Source organism: Myotis brandtii, unplaced genomic scaffold (genome assembly GCF_000412655.1).
Source record: "Myotis brandtii unplaced genomic scaffold, ASM41265v1 scaffold1086, whole genome shotgun sequence".
NCBI classification, from domain to species: domain Eukaryota; kingdom Metazoa; phylum Chordata; class Mammalia; order Chiroptera; family Vespertilionidae; genus Myotis; species Myotis brandtii.
In genome coordinates, this window is record NW_005353696.1 from 43983 (window position 1) to 67670 (window position 23688).

The 23688-nt window shown below is 38.6% G+C and overlaps 1 protein-coding gene across 3 annotated transcripts in view; it reads right to left on the reverse strand.

Annotated features, from left to right (window-relative positions):
* LOC102259544 (coatomer subunit gamma-2) overlaps positions 1 to 23688 on the reverse strand; it is an 81325-nt gene that overhangs the window by 40001 nt on the left and 17636 nt on the right. For all 3 annotated transcript variants that reach the window (XM_014542787.1, XM_005857217.2, XM_014542794.1), the window contains exon 5: positions 21508 to 21587. In XM_014542787.1, the coding sequence (XP_014398273.1) occupies positions 21508 to 21587 (80 nt within the window). The remainder of the gene's footprint in view (positions 1 to 21507; positions 21588 to 23688) is intronic.

A 23688-nucleotide genomic window follows, 5' to 3' on the forward strand; every position in this document is an offset into this window, starting at 1 on the left:
CTCTCTCTCAAATAAATGAAAAACTTAAAAAAATAATTAAAGAAACTGACTGAAATGATGAGGTCACTCTCTCCAGCCATGGCTTTCTAAAATAACAATTGTCAATGACTTCAGACTTTTCTGCCTCATTTTAAAAACAGGCCAGAGTAGTGTGGACTGAGCTACTAAATTCTATGTTTATACTTTAAAGAGGTGTTTGGCTTTTATGTTATTCACCCTATTACCCTTCCTTCACTCATCCTCGTGCACTGACACTACCCCTAACATGACTACCCATCTCCCTTGCTCAGCTCCCCTCATGGCCACACCTCCAACGTACTCCATTAGGACACCAAGAAGAGAAAGTTGTGAATAACTGTTAGTCCTTCAATTTCATTCTTTTTTCAATTATAAAAGTATTTCATTTATGTAACAGATACACTTTCAAAATATTCATAAAGGTAAAAAATATCAAGTCTAAGACTCCCCTCATGCACCCTAGCCTATAGTACCACAGTTTTAAAAATATATGGAAAACCACAGAGACTTATTAAAATGCATGCTAATGGGGTCCCCACTCTTCTGGTACCTTCCTTTATTACTTAATAACATAACTTGAGAATCTTTCCGATTGGCAGATTATTTTTCAATTTTAGATATCTATATATTTTTAAGTAACCAAATGTATCTATTGGTGACAGTACCATAGCCTGGCCTGCATCCTGGAAGAGAATTCCCCAACCTAACAGGGCCCTATCTGCAGCTTACTACCTCAGTGAGTATTCAGAAGGCTATCCCATCACTGCACTGGGGTGTCTGCTCCTGGAAGAAGAACATGGTAAAACTATTGGATCTCCTAGTCTTGAGCCACTGTCATGCCGCTTTTGCCATGAAATACATGGCAATGTTGAATAGAACACCATGGCAATACATTAAGAATAACTGGGTACCACAACTTGGACCAATGCAAGCCCCTTATTCGTCCTATATTTTACAGTGGTTTTCCCATGTAATTTTTTAAAAATTATATAATCAAATTTATCAATCTTTTCTTTCATTGTCCCTGGAATTTTAGTCATAATTAACAAAGCCTTTCCCTACACCAGTGGTCGGCAAACTGCGGCTCACGAGCCACATGCGGCTCTTTGGCCCCTTGAGTGTGGCTCTTCCACAAAATACCACGTGCGGGCGCGCACGTACAGTGCGACTGAAACTTCGTGGCCCATGCGCGGAAGTCGGTATTTTGTGGAAGAGCCACACTCAAAGGGCCAAAGAGCCGCATGTGGCTCGCAAGCCGCAGTTTGCCGACCACTGCCCTACACCATCATTAAAGAGGAATACACTCATGTTTTCTTCTAGTACTTGCATGGTTTTACTTTTTAATTTATATTCCTTATCCATTTAGAGCTTATTCATGTGTATGATGTAAAATATGGATCTGATTTTAACTTTTCCAAGCGGCTATTCAGTTGTCCCAGCATCATGTATTGAAAAATACAAGTTTACCCCAGTGAGTACAGAGAGAGAGGCCACCTTTGTCATATACTAAATTTCCATGTATATTTGGGTTTAATGCTGTACTTTCCAGTTGTATCAGAGAATTCTGGAAAATACAGATCAGCATGGCAGAGGTGAAACATGACAAAGTCATCACACGTTTTATTCCATTGGTGTATTTGTCTATTCATGTGTCAGTACCACCACACTGTTTTAACTTTACAGGCCTTAATATTTACAGGCTGGAAGAATTAATCCTCCCTCATAGTTTTCCTTTTCCAGTTATCTCCAACCTGCTTGCTTTTCCACATGAACTTTAGTATCAAATTTTCTAACTCCATAATAGAGTCTTTTTTTTTTACTGGGATTACACTGAATTTATAAATTAATTTAGGGAGGATTGAAATTTTTATAATGTTGACCTACTCAAAAACAGCAGGTATCTTTACATTTGTTCAAGTATACTTTGAGTCTTTCAGGGCTTAAATTTTTTTTACTTCATATAAGTTTTGTGCATTTATTGTCAAAATTATTCCTAAGTGTTTAATCTTATGTGTTGTTGTAGTGGGGTTCTGTGTGTTGTTTGTTTACATGAAGGCTACTGATTTTTGTATGTTAATTTTATGTCCTATGGGAATATATCAATGTCATTGGAATATCTAAAGAAGAGGAGAAAAGAGATTAGTGCCAAAAATAAATTTTTTGAAGAAATAATGTTTGAAAACTTCTAAATTTGGAGAAAGACATAACTTTCTGGTTTCAAGCAACTTAGTGAATCATATACAAAACAAACTCAAAGAATTCCACACCCAAGTACCTAGCAAAACTTCTGAAAACCAAAAATAAAACTCTTGAAAGCAGTAGGAAAAAATGACACATTACAGATAGGGGAACTTATCTGAAAATACTGTAGATTTTTCATCAGGAAACACAGATGTCAGAAGACAATGAATGGGACACCGCCATCTTTTTAATGCTAAAACAAAAGAAACTGACAACCCAGAATTCCATAGCTACTAAAAATATTTTTTAGGAGTGAAAGTGAAATAAAGACTTCCTTAGATGAAGGTAAACGAAGAGTATCAGTCACAATTATTAAATGAAATATTTCTAAGGAAATATTAAATTAAGTGTTTCAGGCTGAAGAGAAATGATACTAGAATGATCCCTAGAACAATCAATACAACTTTACAGGAGTGAAAGAAAGCAAACAAACCTGTCAATCCAGAATGCTATGCCCAGCAAAAGAGCTTTTAAAAACAGGAGGCTATCCTAGCTGGTTTGACTCAGTGGATAGAGCGTTGGACTGCGGACTGAAGGGTCCCAGGTTCAATCCTGGTAAAGGGCATGTACCTGGGTTGCAGGCTCCATCCCCAGGGAGGGGCGTGCAGGAGGCAGCCAATCAACGATTCTCTCTCATCACTGATGTTTCTATCTCTCTCTCCCTCTTCCTTTCTCTCTGAAATCAATAAAATGTTTAAAAAACAAAAAGCAAATAGGAGGCTTATTTTACTTTTTCCTCTCTGTTCTCAGTTGGGACTATTTCACTGAATTATCTTCAAGCTCATGGACCCTTTCCTCTGACAAAGCCATTCTGTTATTGAGGCCAGTCAATGAATTTTATTTCACATATTCTACTTTGTCATTTCTAAAATTTTCATTTAGTTCTTTTTACATATAACTCTGCTAAGAATTACTTTCTATTCATCTCAAGAGTGTTCACCTTTATGGAGCATGGCTGCACTAGCTGCTTTCAAGTTTTTACCCCCAAATCTAGGTAATTTGGGGGTTGGCATCTACTGATTACCTTTTCTCTTGAGAATTGGTCAGTCTTTCCTGGTTGACTAATACTGGATTATAGCTGGACATTTTTAATATTGTCAGGAGACTGGGTCCTGTTAAAAGTCTCTGAGGAATGTTGCCTTTTGTTTCAGCAAGCAATCCACCCAGTTAGCTTCAGACGACAAGTTCTGCCTGATCTTTCGTGCACGTCACTGCTCCCACACTCTGTCTCTCAAGGACTCCTTTTCCCAGTTCTTCTAGTCAGGAATATGGGATTCTCTCAGTTTTAGCTCCCTGTGCATCTGCATAATTCTGTGCAAGTAGGTCCTCAAGACACAGAAGTAGAAGACCAAAAAATTTCCCCCCACTCTTCACACAAAGGTTCCCTTTCCTCAGGGACAGGTTTTATCTCACAGTTTTTAGGTGTCTGCAACACTGCTCAGACCACAGTAAAGTTGTTTCACAATTGGGGCTGGCCTCAGGGCAGGACCGGAAAGTAAACAGAAAAACTAAAACAAACAAGGATTCTCCCCCATGCTCTTCAGCTTATAGGGGCCTTTCTTTGAGCTGGTGCTCAGGCCACAGAGATGGGCTTCTGTCTGTCTTTGTTGACCCTGTCAATAGACAGTTCCCCTGTTTAGCCTGCCCTTGGGTCAAACCCAGAGTACGAAGAGGAGAAATAACCATGAAACTCACTGTTACTATATTGGTTATTCATTAATTACTGTTTTCTCTCCCCAAATTCACCTGCTATTACTGTATTCACTTTTCAGGGGCCTTAGGTATCTGCTTTTTGTACTTTGATCCAGACGATTTGTTGTAATCATGGGAGAGTTAGCCTGCAGTGTCCTTACTCCATCTCAGCTAGAATTATAAGTCCCCCAGCTTTCCCTTTTATTCATTGTTACTCATTTTATTAGGCTTTGAGAAGGAAGTTTTAAGACTTGGCATCATATTCATCATCATTTCTCAAAAATCTTCCACAATTTCATTTTAAAAGAGAATAGGTATTAACCCAAACAAATCAGGGCAGTCTCCTTGTCAACTGGGCATGAGAGGGAAGGGAAGCAGCATACAGAAAGGTTCTCAACACCCATTAAACGCACTGTGATGGTTAATTTTATGTCTTAACTTGACTGCGCTAAGGGAAGCCCAGAAAGCTGGCCACCATTCAAGTAGAAAAGCTGTTTCAGGCTGGAATTTCTCTTTCCAAGTAAGTGGATGAACTTAGCTTCTTATTCCCTCAGGAACCTCAGAATATTGCCCTCCCCCTACCCAAATCCTCACAGTATCCCAACAATTGATTTCAAAACTGCCTGCCAGACAACAGTTTCTACAACCAATATATTTCCTCCTAAATTATGGTTTATGAACTGGTCATTTGATTTTCTGAGACTAGGGATGGAACCTATCACATACTGATACCCAAGCCCCAGCCCACAGGCCACTGCTACTCCCTAATGCGAGATCCTTCCTCAGGACTCAATTCCGGAATTCTAAGCAATCTTCAGGTACATCTTTCCTGGGCTGGCTCATCAGAGCGGGGTAAAGTGGGATGACCAGACTGTCAATACAGATGACCATCTTTAACTAACCAAAGCTCATGTGTTAGTTTGTTTTTAAATGTTATACTTTATACATAATTAAAAATGCACAGCTTACGTGCTCAGTTAGATGTTTTTAGCAATTGGGATCACTCACGTAACCTCCACTCAAAATAAAACACTGAGCAGTTCCAGCATCTCAGAGAACTCTCTCAGGCCTACGTCCAGTCAATCCCCCCCAACGCACTAGACTTCTGGTTTCTATCACCACAGCTGAGTTTTGGCTGGTCTTAGAATCACATAAATAGAATCACTGGTTTTCTTTTGTTCCAACATAATGTTTAGAAATGTATTCGTGTTGTTGCCCAAATAAGCAATTTGTTCCTTTTTATTGCCAAGGAGTAGTCCGCTGTATTAATATACCACAATTTGTTTACCCATTAACCTGTTGATGAACTTTTGGGTTGTTTCCCATTTAAGGCAAGCACAAATAAAGATGCTAAGTAATCAGCTTATAGTCTTTTCTGTGACCATATATTTTTATTTTTATTGTGTAAAATCTAGCAATGGGATTGCTCGTCACAGAGCAGGTATATGTTTAACTTTAAGAAATGGGTAAAGTTTTTCTAAGACAATTGTACCATTCTACTGTGGACAAAAAAGGGGGTTCTATGAAAATTAACCTCATAGGATGATCTGATTGTAAATTCCTAACTGGGCAGGTCATGGTGAGTAGTCATGCCCCAGGCATATAACTTTCTAATAAAAGGTTTTTCTTGCCTGTGGCTCAGTGGTTGAGCATTGACTCATGAACCAGGAGATCATGGTTTGATTCCCAGTCAGGGCACATGCCCAGGTGTCAGGCTAGATCCCCAGTGGAGGACATGCAGGAGGCAGCTGATCGATTTTTCTCTCATCATTGATGTTTTTCTCTCCCTCTCCCTTCCTCTCTCTGGGGGAAAAAAAAAAAAAAGATTTATCTTTGCTTTAAGCAAGCCTGGCCATTGTGCATCAAGGTTAACACATCTTTAAAATAAGCCTAACCACCCTCAAGAGAGCACATAATCTTGAAAACTGTCCTGTAATCCAATCTCCACCTTGCTTTCTCCCACCTTCCTATACTCTAGCGGTGGGGAACCTTTTTTCTGCCAAGGACCATTTGGGTATTTATAACATCATTGGCTTAATATAATTCACTTAATATAAATTTATGTTGCTATGAAAAAAGCTCCTAGATTTATTGAATTTCAAGTCCCACTTGTGGTTGCCTTGGCAGGGCCAGACCAAATGATTTCAGGGACCTTATACGGTCCTGATGTAATCTTCCTTACCTTCCCACCTTAATTCCAAATGCATAAAAGAAACTGCAAGACTGTTATTCTCTGCAGCAGTGATTTTTCAACTGGTATGGCACAAGAATTTTTAAAACATGCAATACTTGATTATTTAATCAGGGGCACTGACCTCTTTGCCCCTAGATCCTCAAAAAAATGACAACAGCCAACACAATAGCTGTCCAGTGTCAATGAATCAAAATTATACCCTTTTTCTTTAAATTACATCTATTTTTATTGTCAGGTGGACAAAAGTATATTTTTTGGTGTGGCACAGAATTTTAGTCGTTTATGTGTGCCATGAGATGGAAAAGGTTGAAAATCACGGCTCTGGAGTGTTTACAATCATGCTCCCCCGCATATGTCATCAGTTTGGCTTAAATAAACTTACAAAAATTCTCTACACAGTTTGAATGTTCTTACCTCAACACTACATTCCCATCTACAATGTATGAGCGTTTCAACTGTTCCATATACCTGATAGTGAAGCAGGCTTTTTGATTTTGGTATTGCCAAGGCTTTGTTATTTTAATCATTTTAGTGGGTATAGAATAATATCTCACTGAGGTTTTAATTTGCATTTCCCTCGTAATTATTTATATTAAGTACATTTCCATGTGCTTATTGGCCATCCATATATATTCAGTTGTGAAGGGCATGCCTTCAGGCTTTCTTAATTTCCTTGGTTTCTTGCCAAACTAACACAATTAATGGCCATCGACTATATTAGTTTTCTACATCTGCTGTAACAAATGACTACGATCAGTGTCTAAAAACAACAAAAATGCTTTACTTTATAGTTCTATGGGCTAGAAGTCCAACATAGGTCTCACAGGGCCAAAATAAAATCATTGTGTCAGCAGGGCTACACCCCTCTCATAGGCAAAATTAACCCGTACATACATATTCACCCCATCCCCAGAATCTCCCAAATCTCAACATATTACAGTGTGGATGAAAAGGGGTCACATACTAAACCTGACAAGCTCAGGGGAGAGTTCAGTGGTAGCCTTACAAAGATCTAAAGTAACGACATAGGATGGTCTGAAATTAAAACTTTCTAACTAAAAGCAATTCATGATGGGTAGTCATGTCCTAGGGCAGTATTTTACCCTAACAAAGATCAATCTTCACCTTTTATTTTTTTTTAGAGTGGAAGGAAAGGGGAAAGACAGAGAGAAACATCCTTGTGAGAGAACACATCGATTGATTGCCTCTCACATAAACTCCAACCCAGCTCAGGATCCAGCCTGCAACCAAGGAATGTGCCCTTGATCAGAACTGATCCCACCACCCTTCAGTCCTGGGGCTGATGCTCTTAACTATTGAGCAAAACACCAGCTAGGGCAGTATTCACCTTAACTGAACCTGTCTCTTTTTGCACCTAGGATAACATGCCTTTGGAATTACAAAGTAATTTCCTTCCCCCTCCATATTCCTCAAAGCACAACCACCATACCAGGGCAGAGACCACACATCCCCTCATTGTTACCGTTATGGTGTTGTTGATTGCTGACTATCCTGTACCCACCTATGGAAAAGAAATGTCTCTCATTTTACTTTTTATCCAATTCCAGAGGTACCTCCTCCACCACTTTCCTTTCTCCCACCTCCCTAATCTATCACCAATGGATTTCATATAACCCACTTACGCCTCCTTTTATGATTGTCATGTATAAAATAAGGTGCAAAACTGCCATTTTCTGGAGTATTTTCTCAATCTGTTGAGGTGTTTCTCCCTGGCAATAACTGTCAGTTTGGCTCAAATAAACTCACAAAAATTATTACAGGTTTGGATTTTTCTTATGTTGACATTCACTTGGTGTAGCAGGATTCCGAAGAAGCCCACCCAGGACCACCTTGCCGAACTAGACTCAGCTAGGTACCAGCACGGGTCCATTGTGACCTACCAGCTCCTAGTTTTGCATCGGGTGGACCTGGGTGAGTTTTGTTTAGAATTCCAGACCTCCCTGTCTTAAAGTAAGAGGCCCAGATTTTACTTGAGCTGCCTTTTATTTTTCTTTCTTTTTAATCCTCAAGGTGGAACTAAAAAGTTAAGGGTTGAGAGGACCCAGGCAAAGGCAGGACTGAAGGAAAAATAGGTGGCTGATTTTTAACTTTGGTTTTTCCATTGGAACTGCTTTCTGAAAGTCTGAACAAAAACCTTTTGCTAACAAATGCGAGCCTGAACTTGTTCTGCTCTGAAGATAAGGGGCACATACTCACTCCAGCCTGAATCTCGGATATTCTTAGTTGACTAAGAATCTTTGTAGAGGTGTCAGGGGGCATTACCCATGACATGCAGAAGCCCCATAGGGAATTCCAACTCAACTGTAATTAAACAATTGCCTTGTCCAGGGTTGCGCTTGTCCAGGTTGGTCACCTAGCACTCTGAGTCCTCACAGCTGTATTAGACAGCTGGGGAGAGAAACAAAAGCACATAAGAGGTTTGATGTAACTTAAGAGCTGAGAGCCCTGGGGAACTCAACCAACAAGCGGCACACTTAGACCCACTACACCAAGCATGTCAAACTCAAAGGCTAACACGGACCAAATAAACAAGGCTTAAGTTTCTGTGGACCGAAAATAAACAAAAGCTTCAATTTTCACAGAAATGTAGGTTTATTTCGATAGAGACATGCTGAATACAAAGGGCTGAAATAAATGAGTCATCGTTAACATAAAATAGAACATTTTAATAAAAAATAGTATTTCTTACTGAACATTAACTTACCAGATACTGAATAACTGCACAAATTCAGAAGTGTAACGCAAATAAACCTATTTTTCTTGTTCTCTAAAAGCGAAATATTTCCTGTTGCACACACCAAACAAGTTAGTACAAGACTAATGACATGGCAATCGGCTGCTAAAATATTCGTTGCTAGTATTAGTGGAGAGAAATGGTGTGCCTGCACGTTAGGTGGGTAAAGGAAATGAATGCAACACAATTATAGTAATCAGTTATTAGTGAATGTTGTAGTTCGTTATTAATAATTATGTATAACAGGATATTATAAAAATTAAGTTACGAATTTTTATTAAAACTTTTTTTTTTTTACATACTGTTATATTGGCTGGGCCGCAAAAAATATTCTTTGCGGGCCGCGAGTTTGACATGCTTGCACTACACACTATCCCTAGAGATTTGTTCAGACTCTACAGATCCCAAAATAATGCCTTGGCCAATGTGGCTCAGTTGGTTGGAGCATCATTCCATACACCAAAAGATCATGGGTTCAATTCCTGGTTAGGGCACATACCCAGGTTGTGTTTTCGATCCCCAGTTGTTCAGGCAACCAACCGATATTTCTCTCTCATACCTCTCTAAAATAAATAAAAACATATCCTCATGTGAGGATTAAACAAACAAAAAACCAAAAGGCCAGAAACTCTCAAACCCCAGACTCCATTAATACACCTCGTAGGAAGCCTTTACTTGCAAATACTTAACAGAAATCAGAATATTTAACTAGAAATGATATCAACTTAAAATGGCCAAAAATGCAAGTTTTCTTTCGGCACTTAATTTTTGCGTGCAAAATTAGAAAATGCTGGCTCTAAAATTAAACTGAATGAATGGAAAACATATCTTGATTAGGAAATTGAAAACTTCTAGGAAGAGCATAAATTGTTTTTAAAAGAAATAAGAAATTTTAGAGACTGGCTCTGAACTAAAGAAGGCTTCTGAAGCTAATAAATGCCAACTTCTCATTCTTCCACCTTCCACAGCTCCACTATATTTGCTCTCTGAGCTTCCTTGTCCTGACTTACCCTGCCCCTCCCTTCCTCCTTCCCTTCTATCTCCTTTGTATCTCCTGCACTATCACTCTCCACTGACCTAAGGGAAAATGAGAATAGGAATTCAGACAAGGATAATCCAGGGATTCTAGCAGCTCCCTTTGCAGAAAATCTGGTCTCAGGCAGAGAGGAACCAGCAACTGTTCCCCGATTTTCTCAGGGACACTGATGGGTTTGTAAAGGAATTTAACTTAACTGTTTAGAACATGTAATCCTGGCTATTCTGACCTATTCCGATTAATATACCTACTGGTTTCTGGCAACAGAATTGCTAAATATAGTCTGCTGGGAAACTATAGAGGAATCTGTAGAAAGCCAGGCCACCTTAAAAAGGACTATAGGAAGCTGAAATAGGATTTATAAAGAGAAAATTTAAAAAGAGAGAAAAACAAGCACAGATTTGCTCTGAGGATGTTTTCCCCTTTACTGATAGTTTAAGAAAAATTAAAATCTACCATAAAAAGGGGGGAAATTACTAAGGTCATTCAAATACTGGGGCTACTTTATCTGTTCTTAACCACACCTATGGTGGAGTAAAGCTTCTGTGCAAATGGTAGGGATATCTAATTACCAATGTCTGTCTTTTTTATTGATTTCAGAGAGGAAGAGAGAACCTGTCCCCTTCTAACTAGTGAATGTTACAGGAATACACATATATTGCTGATCAAATCTGCCTCAATTCACCTGAGAGGGCAAGATTTTCTTGAAACTAATGATGCCCACTACCCTTTTTCCAGAAGGGTGAAATGTATTTAGAAGTCAATAAATCAGGTACTGAACCAATTGGGGGAAAAATGATTTTAAAGAAACCTCCCTCACAAGAGGAACTGAATGCTTGTTACAGGACATTCCAATGCAACTACAGGCCTTTTCCAATCACCAATATTCTTTATGCACAAGCTGGAAGTCAGCCCAATATACAAGATTACTTTTTTAAAGGGGCTTACAATTCCATGCAAGAGCCCCTGTAATTTTCCTTTCCTTCCAATAAGGAAACTCAGAGAAGGGAGATTAGTACAAAATCTCATAGCTATAAATAAAACAATTATTCCCAAACATCCTGTGGTTCCAAATTCAATAACCTATTATCAGCTATTCCTGTGGACTGCCAATAGCTTTCAGTAATAGATTTGTGTGGTGCCTTTTTCAGCATTCCAGCAGAAAAAGACAGTCAATACGTCTTTGCTTTCACCTGGGAAGATTACAAGTTTACTTAAACAGTAATGCCTTAGAGATATACAAAGTCCCACCTATTTCTCTTAGATACTAAAAGCTTACTTAAATGATGTAAAATTTTTTTCTAGAGATTTTACAAGATTTCACTCTAATCCAATCTATATATATAAAAGCCTAAGCGACCATTACAACCAGATGACCGGCTGGTAGCTATGACGTGCACTGACCACCAGGGGGCAGACGCTCAATGCAGAAGCTGCTCCCTGGTGGTCAGTGTGCTCCCACAGCCAACCTCCCACGGTCCCTCCCCGCCGCCAGCCGGCCGGTCCCAATCATCCCCGATGGATGGCCAGGCCGAAGGATCCCACCTGTGCACAAATTCTTGCATGGGGCCTCTAGTATGTGAATAATTTACTTTTATGCTCTAGGACATTACTAGACTGGAAAAAGGACACAATTTGTCTATAACAATAGCCAGCTATAAAAGGACATAAGGTCTCAAAGGATAAGCTTCAATTCTGCTTACCTCAAGTAAAATACCTTGGCCATCTCATCTCTAAAAATGGGCTACTAATTAACCCTGAAAGATTCAGAGGAATCCTATTTTTTCCTCTTCCAAAACCAAGAAAGCAGCTTAGAGAATTCCTGGGTTAGACTGGATATTGTCACAATTGGGTTCCAAATTTTTCATTAATGGCCCAGCTTCTATATGTCTATTAAAGTCAAATTGACCTGACCCAATTCAGTGGAACCCAGAAGGGAAACAAGCTATAAAATCTCTAAAGAATCATCTAAAGCTTCCACTCTGGGACACCTTAATTATAGACTTTCCAACTTTTTATACATGAAAATAAAGGAGTTTTAACTAAAAAATATACAGGCCCAGTCGGTGTGGCTCAGTGGTTGAGTGCTGACCAGTGAACCAGAAGATCACGGTTTGATTTCCAATCGGGGCATATGCCTGGGTTGCGGGCTCGATCCCCAGTAGGGGGCATGCAGGAGGCAGCTGAACAGTTATCTCTCTCATTATTAGATGTTTCTATCTCTTTGAAATCAATTAAAAAAAAACACACATTAAAAATAAAGCAAATACTTTTTTAAAAAATTAAAAATATACAGATTATCATAGAACTACAGGCTATTATAGTCAGCAATTAGACTCAGTAGCCAAAGGGCTCCCTCCCTGCATAACAGCCATCTCTTCTATAGACATGTTGTTAAGCAAACAGAAAAGATAGTTATGGGCTCTCTTTTGTTTATATTTCTCACTAGAGGCCCGGTGCACGAGATTCATGCACTCAGGGGTGGGGAGGTATCTCAGCCTGGCCTGCACCCTCTTGCAGTCCAGGAGCCCTCAGGGAATGTCCGACTGCCAGCTTAGGCCCGCTCCCTGCTCCTTAGCTCAGCAGAGATGGGAGAGGCTCCCGCCACCACCACTGCTCTTGCCAGCCATGAGCCCTGCTCAGGGCTTCTGGCCGAGCGGTGTTCCCCCTGTGGGAGCGCTCTGACCACCAGGTGGCATCTCCTGTGTTGAGCATCTACCTCCTGGTGGTCAGTGCGTGTCATAGCGACTGTTCATTCTGCTTTTTGGTCAATTTGCATATTAGCTTTTTATTATATAGGATTGTGTTGAACTCCACTAAATTCTTATCATACTCAATATTCTGTCAGCCGACTGACTCTTGCCACCTGCACCTATTTTACTTGAACTTGATGTTACAATCAACCCAGCAACTATGCTACTTTCTTTACAGGATGAAGACATCCATGAAAGTGTTTTGGTTACTGGTCACCTTCTTATTCATAGGAGTGGTTTATAGGAAACTCCTTGATAGTGCTGACTTAATCTGGCTTACAAATGGATCTCTGAAAGATAAACAGGTATGTTACCAAGCTAGACATGAAATAACTACCTAAAAAAAATCTGCCCAGCAAGCTGAATTAATTGTTACAACTTGAACTTGTCAACTGGCCAAAGATCAAATAGCCAATATTTACACCTATAGTAGCTATGCCTTTGGTGTCGCTCACAACTTTAGAATATTGTTGAAGTAACAAGGTTTCTTAATTTCCTCAGGGCAGCCCATAAAGAATGGAAAATAGGTTGCAAAATTATTAGATGTCATACAGAAATTGAAACAATTAGCAGTTATCCAAATTCCAGAACATTCTAAATAGCTGCCACCATGGAAACAAAAGGAAATTACTAGCTAATGCTACAGCTAGATCGGCAGCATTAAACAGCCAAATTATCCAGACCTGAGACTCACCTTACTTCCTATTAAATTAATTTAAAAAAAGAAAAATTTTATAATTCCAATGGACAGCTGCTGAAGAAAAGAGAATATGACAACTAAAAGGGAGAACCTTTGTCTCAGGCAAACAGATACAACTTTTCAGAAACCAATCTCACATATAGTGGTTTAATTACCTATACTTTAATATGTACATAAGCTAAAACATTGGGTCTTGAAAAAAATAATTTCACGAAGTAAAAAATATTACTGCTACTGTAACTCAAAAACTGTACAGCACATATTCTATTTATCCAAATATAATCCCGAGAAATCATTCCACAGGTTCCAAGGATATTTCCCACTTCCTTTAGATCCATTTTAAGTATGGTAACTGAATTTTATCCAAATGCCACCATCTAAAGAACAGAAATATGTGTTAGCTATTATTTGTATGCGTTGAGACATTCCCTGGCAAGAGAGCCACAGCCTTAATGGTAGGTAAATTGTTAGAAAAAAAATTAATTCCCAATTGGGGAATTCCCTCTGAGTTACAGTGACTGAGGGACTCATTATACTGGTCAAATAATGCAATCAATTTGTAACACGTGGCCTATTCTATAATATTTTCATTGTGCCTATCACCCTCAATTCTCCCTCAACATGGCCCTCTATAACTACTACATACAAATGGTACAATTAAAACTCAACTAGATAAATTTTCAGAAACTTTTAATCTCCCGTGGCCAAAAGCTCTCCCTATACTGATCCTCAACCTGAAATCTACTTCTTTTGATAAACATAGTCTTTCTCTTTATGAAATAGTCTACCAGCTGCCCTATGAATCAAGATGAAGGGACATATGAATCGACTTTACTAAAAGAAGACATTCTGTATTATCAAGGGCTCATTAACCAGCTTATAGAAACTGATAAATTAGTAACATTCATTCCACAGTGCACTCCTGGAAGATGAAGACTTCAAAGACCACAACTTACAACCAGGAGCTTTTTGTCCATTGGAAGAGACATTAATCAAAAACTCTCTCCAACATTATGGGAAGGGACCTTATCAGGTGCTTAACCACAAATGGACATCTGCCCCTGTCTCTGACACTCACCTCTTCCTACAGTGGAGATTTAAAGATTTCTCCAGGATGAGAAATTGACAACATCAAAAATAGACAGCTATCCCAAGACATGGACAAGGCAAGGTATACCTACAAATTGATGTTGAATTTTATTTGTTTGAATGTATTTACCTGTCTGCTAATATTAATAATAATTATTATATTTGTTCTTTAGGCTTTTCTCAAACCTTGTGTATATAGCCCAACTGTTAATAATTGCTGAAGGTGTTATAATACTCTTTTTTTTATAAGCTTCTCTTTTGAAATTTAGAAAAAATGCTATTGCAAAAAGAAGGAAAAGGATGTGTATGTTTTTAAGAGAAGTTAAAATAGTTTGTCCTAATAAGCTGGATATTTTTGAAGGAATAAAAAGAGACAAACTAAGCGGAGGGCAGTTGTAGAAAGTTAGTGAAAAACAATATAAGGAAGGAATTGTACATATAAATTCCAGAATCTAATTATGGGAATATACTTACCCCTTAACCCAACAAAGATTACTCTATTAATTCAGGTAGAAGCTGAAATGGCATAAAAACATGGCCCTCTATAACTACTACTGAGGCACAGGAAATCTTGAAACTCTTACTGTCCTCTTGGCCTCTGATATTGTAAATGGTAATTGTAATTTATAGCATTGTGTTCTTACAGCCTTGGTTCTGATTAAAACTTAAGGTTACAGCTTCCAATTGCAGAACTAGTGGAAGTCAGATCAACAACAGCACACGAGTGCTTCCAATGGAAGTAGATGGGTCACAGTAAATAGGAATCCATCTCATGGTCAGATTATGAAAACTGGAAAGATGTAAGGTATGTCCTCAAACTATAAGTGAATGCTATACTAGATGCAAAATACATAGGAAAATTAGGCAACAAAACTTGGATCATGATAGCTTATAGGTTAGAAATGACCCAGAGTATTTTTCTTAATAAAGGCCCTTAAGACCTGAATGCTTCCCATTTATCTACTTTTCACTTTTGAGAAAATTTGGCCTTGACTTCCATCCAAGGTTCCTGTCTTGCCCCATCCCCAATGGTCCATCATTCAGCAAGACAGATGCTGATTCTGAGACTTCCTAGGAATAAGCCTTCCTAGCACCCTGGGACCTCATTATCCAAACACAAGGTTGGTCATCAATGAATCCTTTGGATTTATAATCAAAAGAGGGACATGTGGACCAAAAAGGGCCACACACTAAACCTGACAGACTCAAAGGAGGCCTGCGTGGCCGCCTTACAAACTCAGAGACCTAAAGTAACTACACAGGATGGTCTGAAATTAAAACTTTCTGACTAAAAGCAGTTCAAGGTGGGTAGTCATGTCCTAGGGCAGTATTTTTCCCTAACAAATGTCAATCTTCACCTTAACTGAGCCTGTCTGTTGTCTTTTTGCATCTAGGATAACATACCTGATACCATGCCTTTGGGATTACAAAATAATGCCCTTCCCCCCCCCCCCCCCCCCCCACAACACACCCCACCACACCAGAGCAGGGACCACACATCCCCTCATTGTTATTGTTATCGTGTTGTTAACTACCCTGTACCCACCTATATAAGAGAAATATATGTCTATTCTTTTACTTTTTATCCAATTACTGAGTTTTGCCCACCCACCTCACCCCCGAGCTTTCTCCCACCTCCCTAATCTATTACCAGTGGATTTCATGTAACCCACTTATACCTCCTCCTTTTACTGTATTGTATAAAATAAGGTGCAAAACTGCCATTTTCCAGAGCATTTTCTCAATCCGTTGAGGTTTTGCTTCCCGGCAATTGTCATCAGTTTGGCTCAAATAAACTCATAAAAATTCTTACAAGTTTGGACGTTTCTTAGGTTGACAACAGCATCAATGCAAAGTCCAAATCTCACCTAAATTTCACTCAAAAGTCCCAATCATATCATCAAAATCAACCAAATGAGGTATGGGTGAGACTCTGGATATAATCCATCTATCCTGAGGCAAAATTCCTCTCCACCCGTGAACCTATAAAACTAGATGTTCTTGGCTCCCAATACAAGAGTAGAACTGCCATAGGATAACAGATATAATCATTCCTGTTCAAAAAGAGAGAAATGGAGGAAGAAGAGTCACTGGTCTCATGCAAATCTGAAATCCAGACAGGCAAACTGGAAAAGGGCTCAAGTCCTAGGCAGAATTCTCTATACTTCCCAGCTCCACCAATGGGCCTGCGCTTCTGCCCTCAGAGCCACCCTTCCTGTTTACAGCGGGCAGCATGTTTCCTGCTTGCAGAGTTTGGGGCTCTTTCACGTTGCCCTCTGTTCCCTTTAGTTCAAACTGGCAGTGTTGCTGCTCGAAGACTCTCAAGAGCCTGTGGGACTACCATATGCGCCCTCCATTAGACAAGAGGCCCCCCCAGAGATCTTGTCTGGATATTCCCGCCTCTATTTTTGGCTTCTCCTTAGAAGCTGAAGGAATCTGAGTCCCACCCTTGATCTCTTCAGAGTGTTTTGTGTAAGTGAGTACTCTGACCTTTCAATCTTTCTGAGGTTTTAGCAAAAGACTATAGAGTAACCCCTTTGACTTTTTCTCTACAGCATGTTTTCCTACTGGATCTTTATTTTAACATCCTTTGCCATTTTGGTAGGCTAAGAATTTCCAAAATTAAGAACTCCTAGTTCCTTTTTCTTAAAAGGTATAATTGACATATAACATTGTGTTAGTTTCAGGTGTACAAAACCTTGATATAACAGACTCAGGCAAGGAGGTGTCCGTTAAAGCCGAAAGTCCGTTATATAAAAAAGTAGGTTTTCCAAATGTATATGTTAAAAAATTGACAAATTAGTTCATTTACCTGTTTTCACTTATCTAGACATGACATGACTGTGTAATTAAAATTTAAGTATGTATGAAAAGTTTAATTTCACAGAAAGGTTTGCTATATTACAGTCAGTTTAACTTTATACTGAGTAGGTCTAGCAAATGCATGCATTCACATCGAGAGTCAACAGGTGCACACGGCTGGGGCGTGGCTTAGCGCACGTGGAACATCGGCTCACACGTGTTAAAACTGCTGCAGAAAGTCACCCCAGGGAACAACAGGACCAATCACCGCCCCCGATGCAGTGATCTCGTGCTAATCGTTCGCCAAACATTGTTTGTGAGCAGTGACTCTTGGATTTCAATTTGTAGATTAGAGGGGGAGATATGTAATATTTATTTTTGTCAGCAAAATTACTAGTTTTTTTTTTCCAGCATATGGCCTATTCGCTAAAATTTGTTAAAAATAACAGTGAATTTTAAAAATGTAACAGTGAATTAATAACAAACTAACCTGTTAACCTAATTATAAGCAAATCTTGGTTAATAGCATTTTATAATTAACAGGGTGGCCCTGGCCGGTGTTGCTCCATGGTTACAGTGTCAGCCCACAAAGGGTCTCGGGTTCGATTCCAAGTCAAGGGCATGTACCTGGGTTGTAGGTTTGATCCCGGCCTACTTCCTCCCTGTTTCCTTCCTCCCTCCTCCTCGCCTCCCTTCCCCTCTCTAAAAATCAATGAAAAAAATATCCTTGGGTGAGGATTAACAACAGCAACAAAAAATTAAAAGGGTGTTACTTTTCACATATGACACACGGACCAGAAATTTTGACCGTTAAATTCAAAGTCCATTAAATCAAGGTCCACAAAATTGAGGGTTTACTGTATAATACAATTATTTTATTTTTGTAAGCAACTCCTGGTTCTTGCTTAACAGGTCTCTCTTAAATTTATTTCTCTACTCCCAAATTTACTGTCACAAAAAAAACCAGGCCGCACCTCAACACTGTTTGGAAATCTCAGTTAAATTCATTGATTAGAAGTCCTGCTTGCCACATAACTGCAGGACACAATTCCACCAACTTTCTGTCACTACATAACAAAGATCCCCTTTCCTCCAGTTTCTATCATCTTCCCCATTTTCTTCTGAGTTTTCACTAGCAGCACCTTTAAGGCCCATATTTTATTTTATTATTTTTTAATCCTCACCTGAGGATATTTTTCCATTCCTTTTAGAGTGGAAGGGAGGGAAAGGGGAGGTGGAGGAGAGAGAAAAAACATCGATGTGAAAGAGACACATCGATTGGTTGCCTCCCACATGCACCCCACTGGGGCAAGGAATGAACCGGCAACCCAGGTACATGCCCTTGCCAGAACCAAACCCAAAACCCTTGGGTATGTGGGCCAATGCTCTAACCACTTAGCACCAGCCAGGGCAAGGCCCATATTTACATGGACAGTCACTTCTCTGTAGCAGAGTCTTTGACATCCACATTTCTAGTAACGGTCTGTTCAAGTCAATACAGGCTTTTTCTATCATGCTCTTCAAAATATCTCCAGCAGCTGCTCACTGCTCAATTCCAAAGCCACTTCTACATTTTTAGATATTTGTTATCTAATAAGCAGCACTTCCAGGTACCAAAATCTCTATTCGTTTTCTGTTCTTATTTTTCTAGCTTTGAGATATAATTGACATATAACATTATGTAAGTTTAAGGTACACAACATATTCACTTGATACACTTCTATATTGCAAGACCCTACTGGTTTTCTATTGCTGCTGTAACAAATTACCACAAACTTAAAGGCTTAAGACATTCATTTCTTTATCTTTCAGTTCTGTAAGTTAGAAGTCCAAAACAGGTCACACTGGGCTAAAATCAAGGTGTCAGCAGGGCTGCATTCCTCTCTGAAGGCTGTAGGGGTGAGTCCATTTCCTTACCTTTCCCATCCGAAACAAAAGTCCTTGGCTCACGGCCCCCTTCCTCCATCTCCAAATCCAGCAAGACTGCATCTCTCTGACGTGGCTCCCGTCAACACATCTCCCTATGACCCTTCCTCCTGCCTCCCTCTTCCCCTTTTAAGGACCCTTAGCCTTATATTGGGCCCATCTGGATAATCCAGACTACTCTCCCTACCTGCTGATCAGCAGCTTTCACTCCCTTCCGCCAGGTGATGTAACATAGTCACAGGTTTTGGGAATCAGGACGGGGCTATCTTTGAGGGGGGGAGGGGCATTATTATTCTACCTACCACATTTACTAATCATTTAAAATGAACAAAAAACCAACCATAATTTAAGGCAGCCTAATAAGATTCAGAGGGAATATTAGCAATTAAACAAATAAAAAACTCTCAATCAATAGTTGACCAATCTATTTTCAATTTTTCCAATATTTAGTGAAGCTAGCTGATCTAGTGAAGATTTTCTATGTCTTTCTTGTGGCAGACACTGTTCATTGGCTAACCCGATACCTATTTCCAACCCGTTCTTCCTTGCCTGCCCCTAATACTTGGGCTATAAAAACTACTCACTTTCCTGAACGCCTAAGGATGGTCATATAATACAGCTGTGCCAAATGAAATCTAAAAATTGCCTTGGGAAAAGCTATTGCATAAAACTGATAAAAGAGTCAGCCAGATGGTGCTGCCCTCCCTGGCCCCCTTCCCAGTACCCCACCCATCTTGAATGGTGCACTTCCAGTAATTCAGGTATCTATTTTGCAATAATGTGAGAATATCCACGAGAATTCAAGAGACACCAGCCCTGCCACTGTCGAACTACTGAACCAACACCAGCTACTCTAGCCTATTTTGTTTCAGTGACTATTTACACTGCCTTTCAGCTTCCAGCTGAAAGCTCTGGAAATTGAAACTACAGTCAACACAACTGCTGGTTAAACATAAGCACCCTCCTCCAAAATTTATTTTGTTTTACCAAAGCCATATTCACTTCAGTGAGTTATAATTAAGAAGGCAATTATTTTTTAAATAGCATCTGTTACATATTTTAGAACTCTAAATTATACATACTCATTCTAGGACATTTGGAAATGATCAAAAGTTTAAAGAAAATAAATAGCCACAACCCCAAATATCCAGAAATAACCTCCTGATAATATATCAGTGCATTTCCATCCACATGTTTTATGTACATATATAAAATATTTTTTTAAAAGTGAGACTATATGGAATACGTAGACTTGAATCCAACTCTCATCCAGCCCTATATTGAGGACTTTTCCACATCACTAAAGATATTTCAGCCCAGCTGGCGTGGCTCAGTGGTTGAGCATCAACCAATGGACCAGGAGGCCATGGTTCAATTCCCGGTAAAGGCACATGCCCGAGTTGTGGGCTCGATGCCCAGTGTGGGGCGTGCAGGAGGAGGCCGATCAATGATTCTTTCTCATCATTGATGTTTCAATCTATCTCTCTCTCTCCCTTCCTCTCTGAAATAAAAAAAAGGATGTTTCAAAATATTTTCAAAAATTAAAAATCAGATTATGAAATATGATTAAGTAATCATTAACAATGGTAGGCATTTAAGTTGTTTTATCCTTTTTGCCAATGTAAACAGTGTTGCAGTGAACATCACTGTATACAAGTCTTTCGGTGCTCGCTCTGATTATTTTCTGAACATTGTTGCATAGATGTGGCATTACTGGGTCAAAGGGATAAACCCTTTCAAACATTCAACAAAAGTTGCCAAACTGCTTTTTAGAGAAACTGAATCAATTTATTTTTCTACCTTCTTTCTATATACAAAATGGTCTCCCTTACAAGTAATGACTGTCTTTTTTCTTTTGCCAATTTGAGGAGTAAAAATATCATAACTCATTCTCGAGTTAATTTACATTTTCTGGTTACATTTTCTGAAAACGACTAAAGATATTTTGAACCTTTATATTGGTTATTTTATGAATTATCACTTGGAATTTTTTCAAGTAGAGGAGTTCTTTCTATTGTAAATATTCTGATGTAAATATTTTATTTCAGTGTAACACAACTCTTTAGTTTTGTTTACATATATTTTAAACATTTAAAATTTAATCATATCTATCATGTTATCAGATAGGGATGGTTTTTACATGACAACACATTTCAGAAAAGAATGCTTTGAGATATTATATTCTTTTAAATTCCTATTGACTTTCTTACAGTCAAACAAGTAAAATTAATATCAAGAGAACAACAAGCATTCCCACTAAATAAATAAGTATTCCACCCTAGGTTTTGACCATTCACCTACCTGCTTGTGACAATGATGACATCCTCAGAGATGTTAGCCATTTCTTTGATGGTAAGGTAGCACATTCTTCTCAATATTTGCTGAAATTATTTATAAAAGGCAACAGGTTATTCCTAAGAAAATAGCTTTCTAAAATGTTTGAAATGAGAACACCAAGTAGATATATTTAGGAAGTTTTTCTTAAAAAGATTCTCATCCACCCAAAAAAGTCCTTTCAAAAATATCTGGATAAGAAAATACTCAGAATACAACTATATCCTAAACACAAGTAGTTCCTGCACTGACACTGGAAAACACCTAGATGAAAACTCAAAATTTCAGTTAATTATCTGGATTTTTATGTAAAGAGACCCAAAGTTGGACTTGGGCAGTGTGAGTCCAAAGACTTAAGATTTTCTTTTTATCGTTGACTCTATTGTATGTGTCCCCATCCTCCCTCCCTTTGCCTTCCTCCATCCTGCCCCCGCCCCCCTGGGTCTTCACCACACTATTGTCTGTGTCCATGGGTTATACATATATGCAGATATATTCTTTGGTTGATCAATTCCCATCCTCCTCATCCTCTTCCCCTCTGAGATCTGTCAGTCTGTTCCATGTATCCATGCCTCTGGTCCTATTTTGTTCATCAGTTCATTCTGTTCTTTAGATTCCTCATATAAGTGAGATTATGTGGTACTTGTCTTTCTCTGAGTGGCTTATTTCACCTGTTAAAGACTTGTCCCGGGAAGTGTATTTTTTAAATTCTTTAAAAATAAAAATATAAAGGGATGGGCAGACTCTGCATTTTCCTTAGTTCATCATATACAGATGTTTTCCTTAAAGTATCCGTGGTTGTATAACTAACTCTCATTTTCAACTATTAACATTTCTAGATACCTAGATCTAAAATACATGTTAAGCTAACAATAATAAAGTTTTGTCTACCCTTTCTCCTCACCTGGATCTCTGATTTATCCATACACTATGAGCATTGGTTCCTCTGGCCTGTCTAGTCTCATTCTCTACCAAGTAACTTCAAATGTCTATAAGTAGTGAAACTCAAATACATCACACCCAGACTCAGAGTTTAAGCTATAGAAAGAATCTAGTGGAGACTACTGAGCCCAATAAGAAAAAGGAACAAGAGTGTGAGGGTTCTCACGGTGATTAAACACACACACACAAAAAAAAACTCCTAAAAAGAGAAAGCCAGTACAAGGCAGATATCTCCATATGAAACTACTAGGAGAAGAAAACAGAAAATAAGAATAAAAACTTCAGAGCTGAATATAAAAATAATAACCTACCATGAAGGAGAATAAAACTGAAGATAGAAAAAAATTAAAACCACATTTCAAATACCCAACAAAATGACTAAAATTTTTTAAGTGACAATACAAAGTATTGACAAAGTTGGGCTCATACCTACTAAAACATATTGCCTAAACAAATATACAGAGATGCTAAATAAAATAGGAACAAAAATTTTAAATATGTAGCCAAGGACAAAATAAAGGGCAATTTATAGGTGCCAAAAACGGAAAAACAAACAACTCCTAGCTACAGAAATACAAGGCCAGGGTCCTACTGGCATAGAATAAAGTCTAAGAAGGTATATTCTTCAGGCACAGGGAAAATTATTCTAGATAATAATTCAGAAATATAGCAAGAAATGAAGAGTCGAAAGAAAAAAAGTGGTAAATAGTAACAAGACAATGTGGTATTGGCAAAAGAATAGACAAATTGATCAATGGAATAGAACAGACCACCCAGAGATACACCCACATAAATATAGTCAACAGATCTTTGGCTTAAGAGAAAAGGCCATACATTGGCACAAAGACAAACTCTTCAACAAATGGTACTGAAATAACTGGACATCCACATGCAAAAAATTAAATCTAGACTGACCTTACACCATTCACAAAAATTAACTTCAAATGGATCACAGACCTAAATATAAAATGCAAAACTGTAAAACTTAGAAGAAAACCTAGATAACTCTGGGAATGGAGATGACTTTTTAAATACCAGTATAATACCCAAGGAATGATCATAAGAGAAATAATTGATAAGCTGGCCTTTATTAAAATTAAAAACTTCTGTGCAAAAGACAGTATTCAAGAGTATGAACAAGCCACAGACTGGAAGAAAATACTTTCAGAACACATATCAGAGAAGGGACTGTTATCCAAAACATAT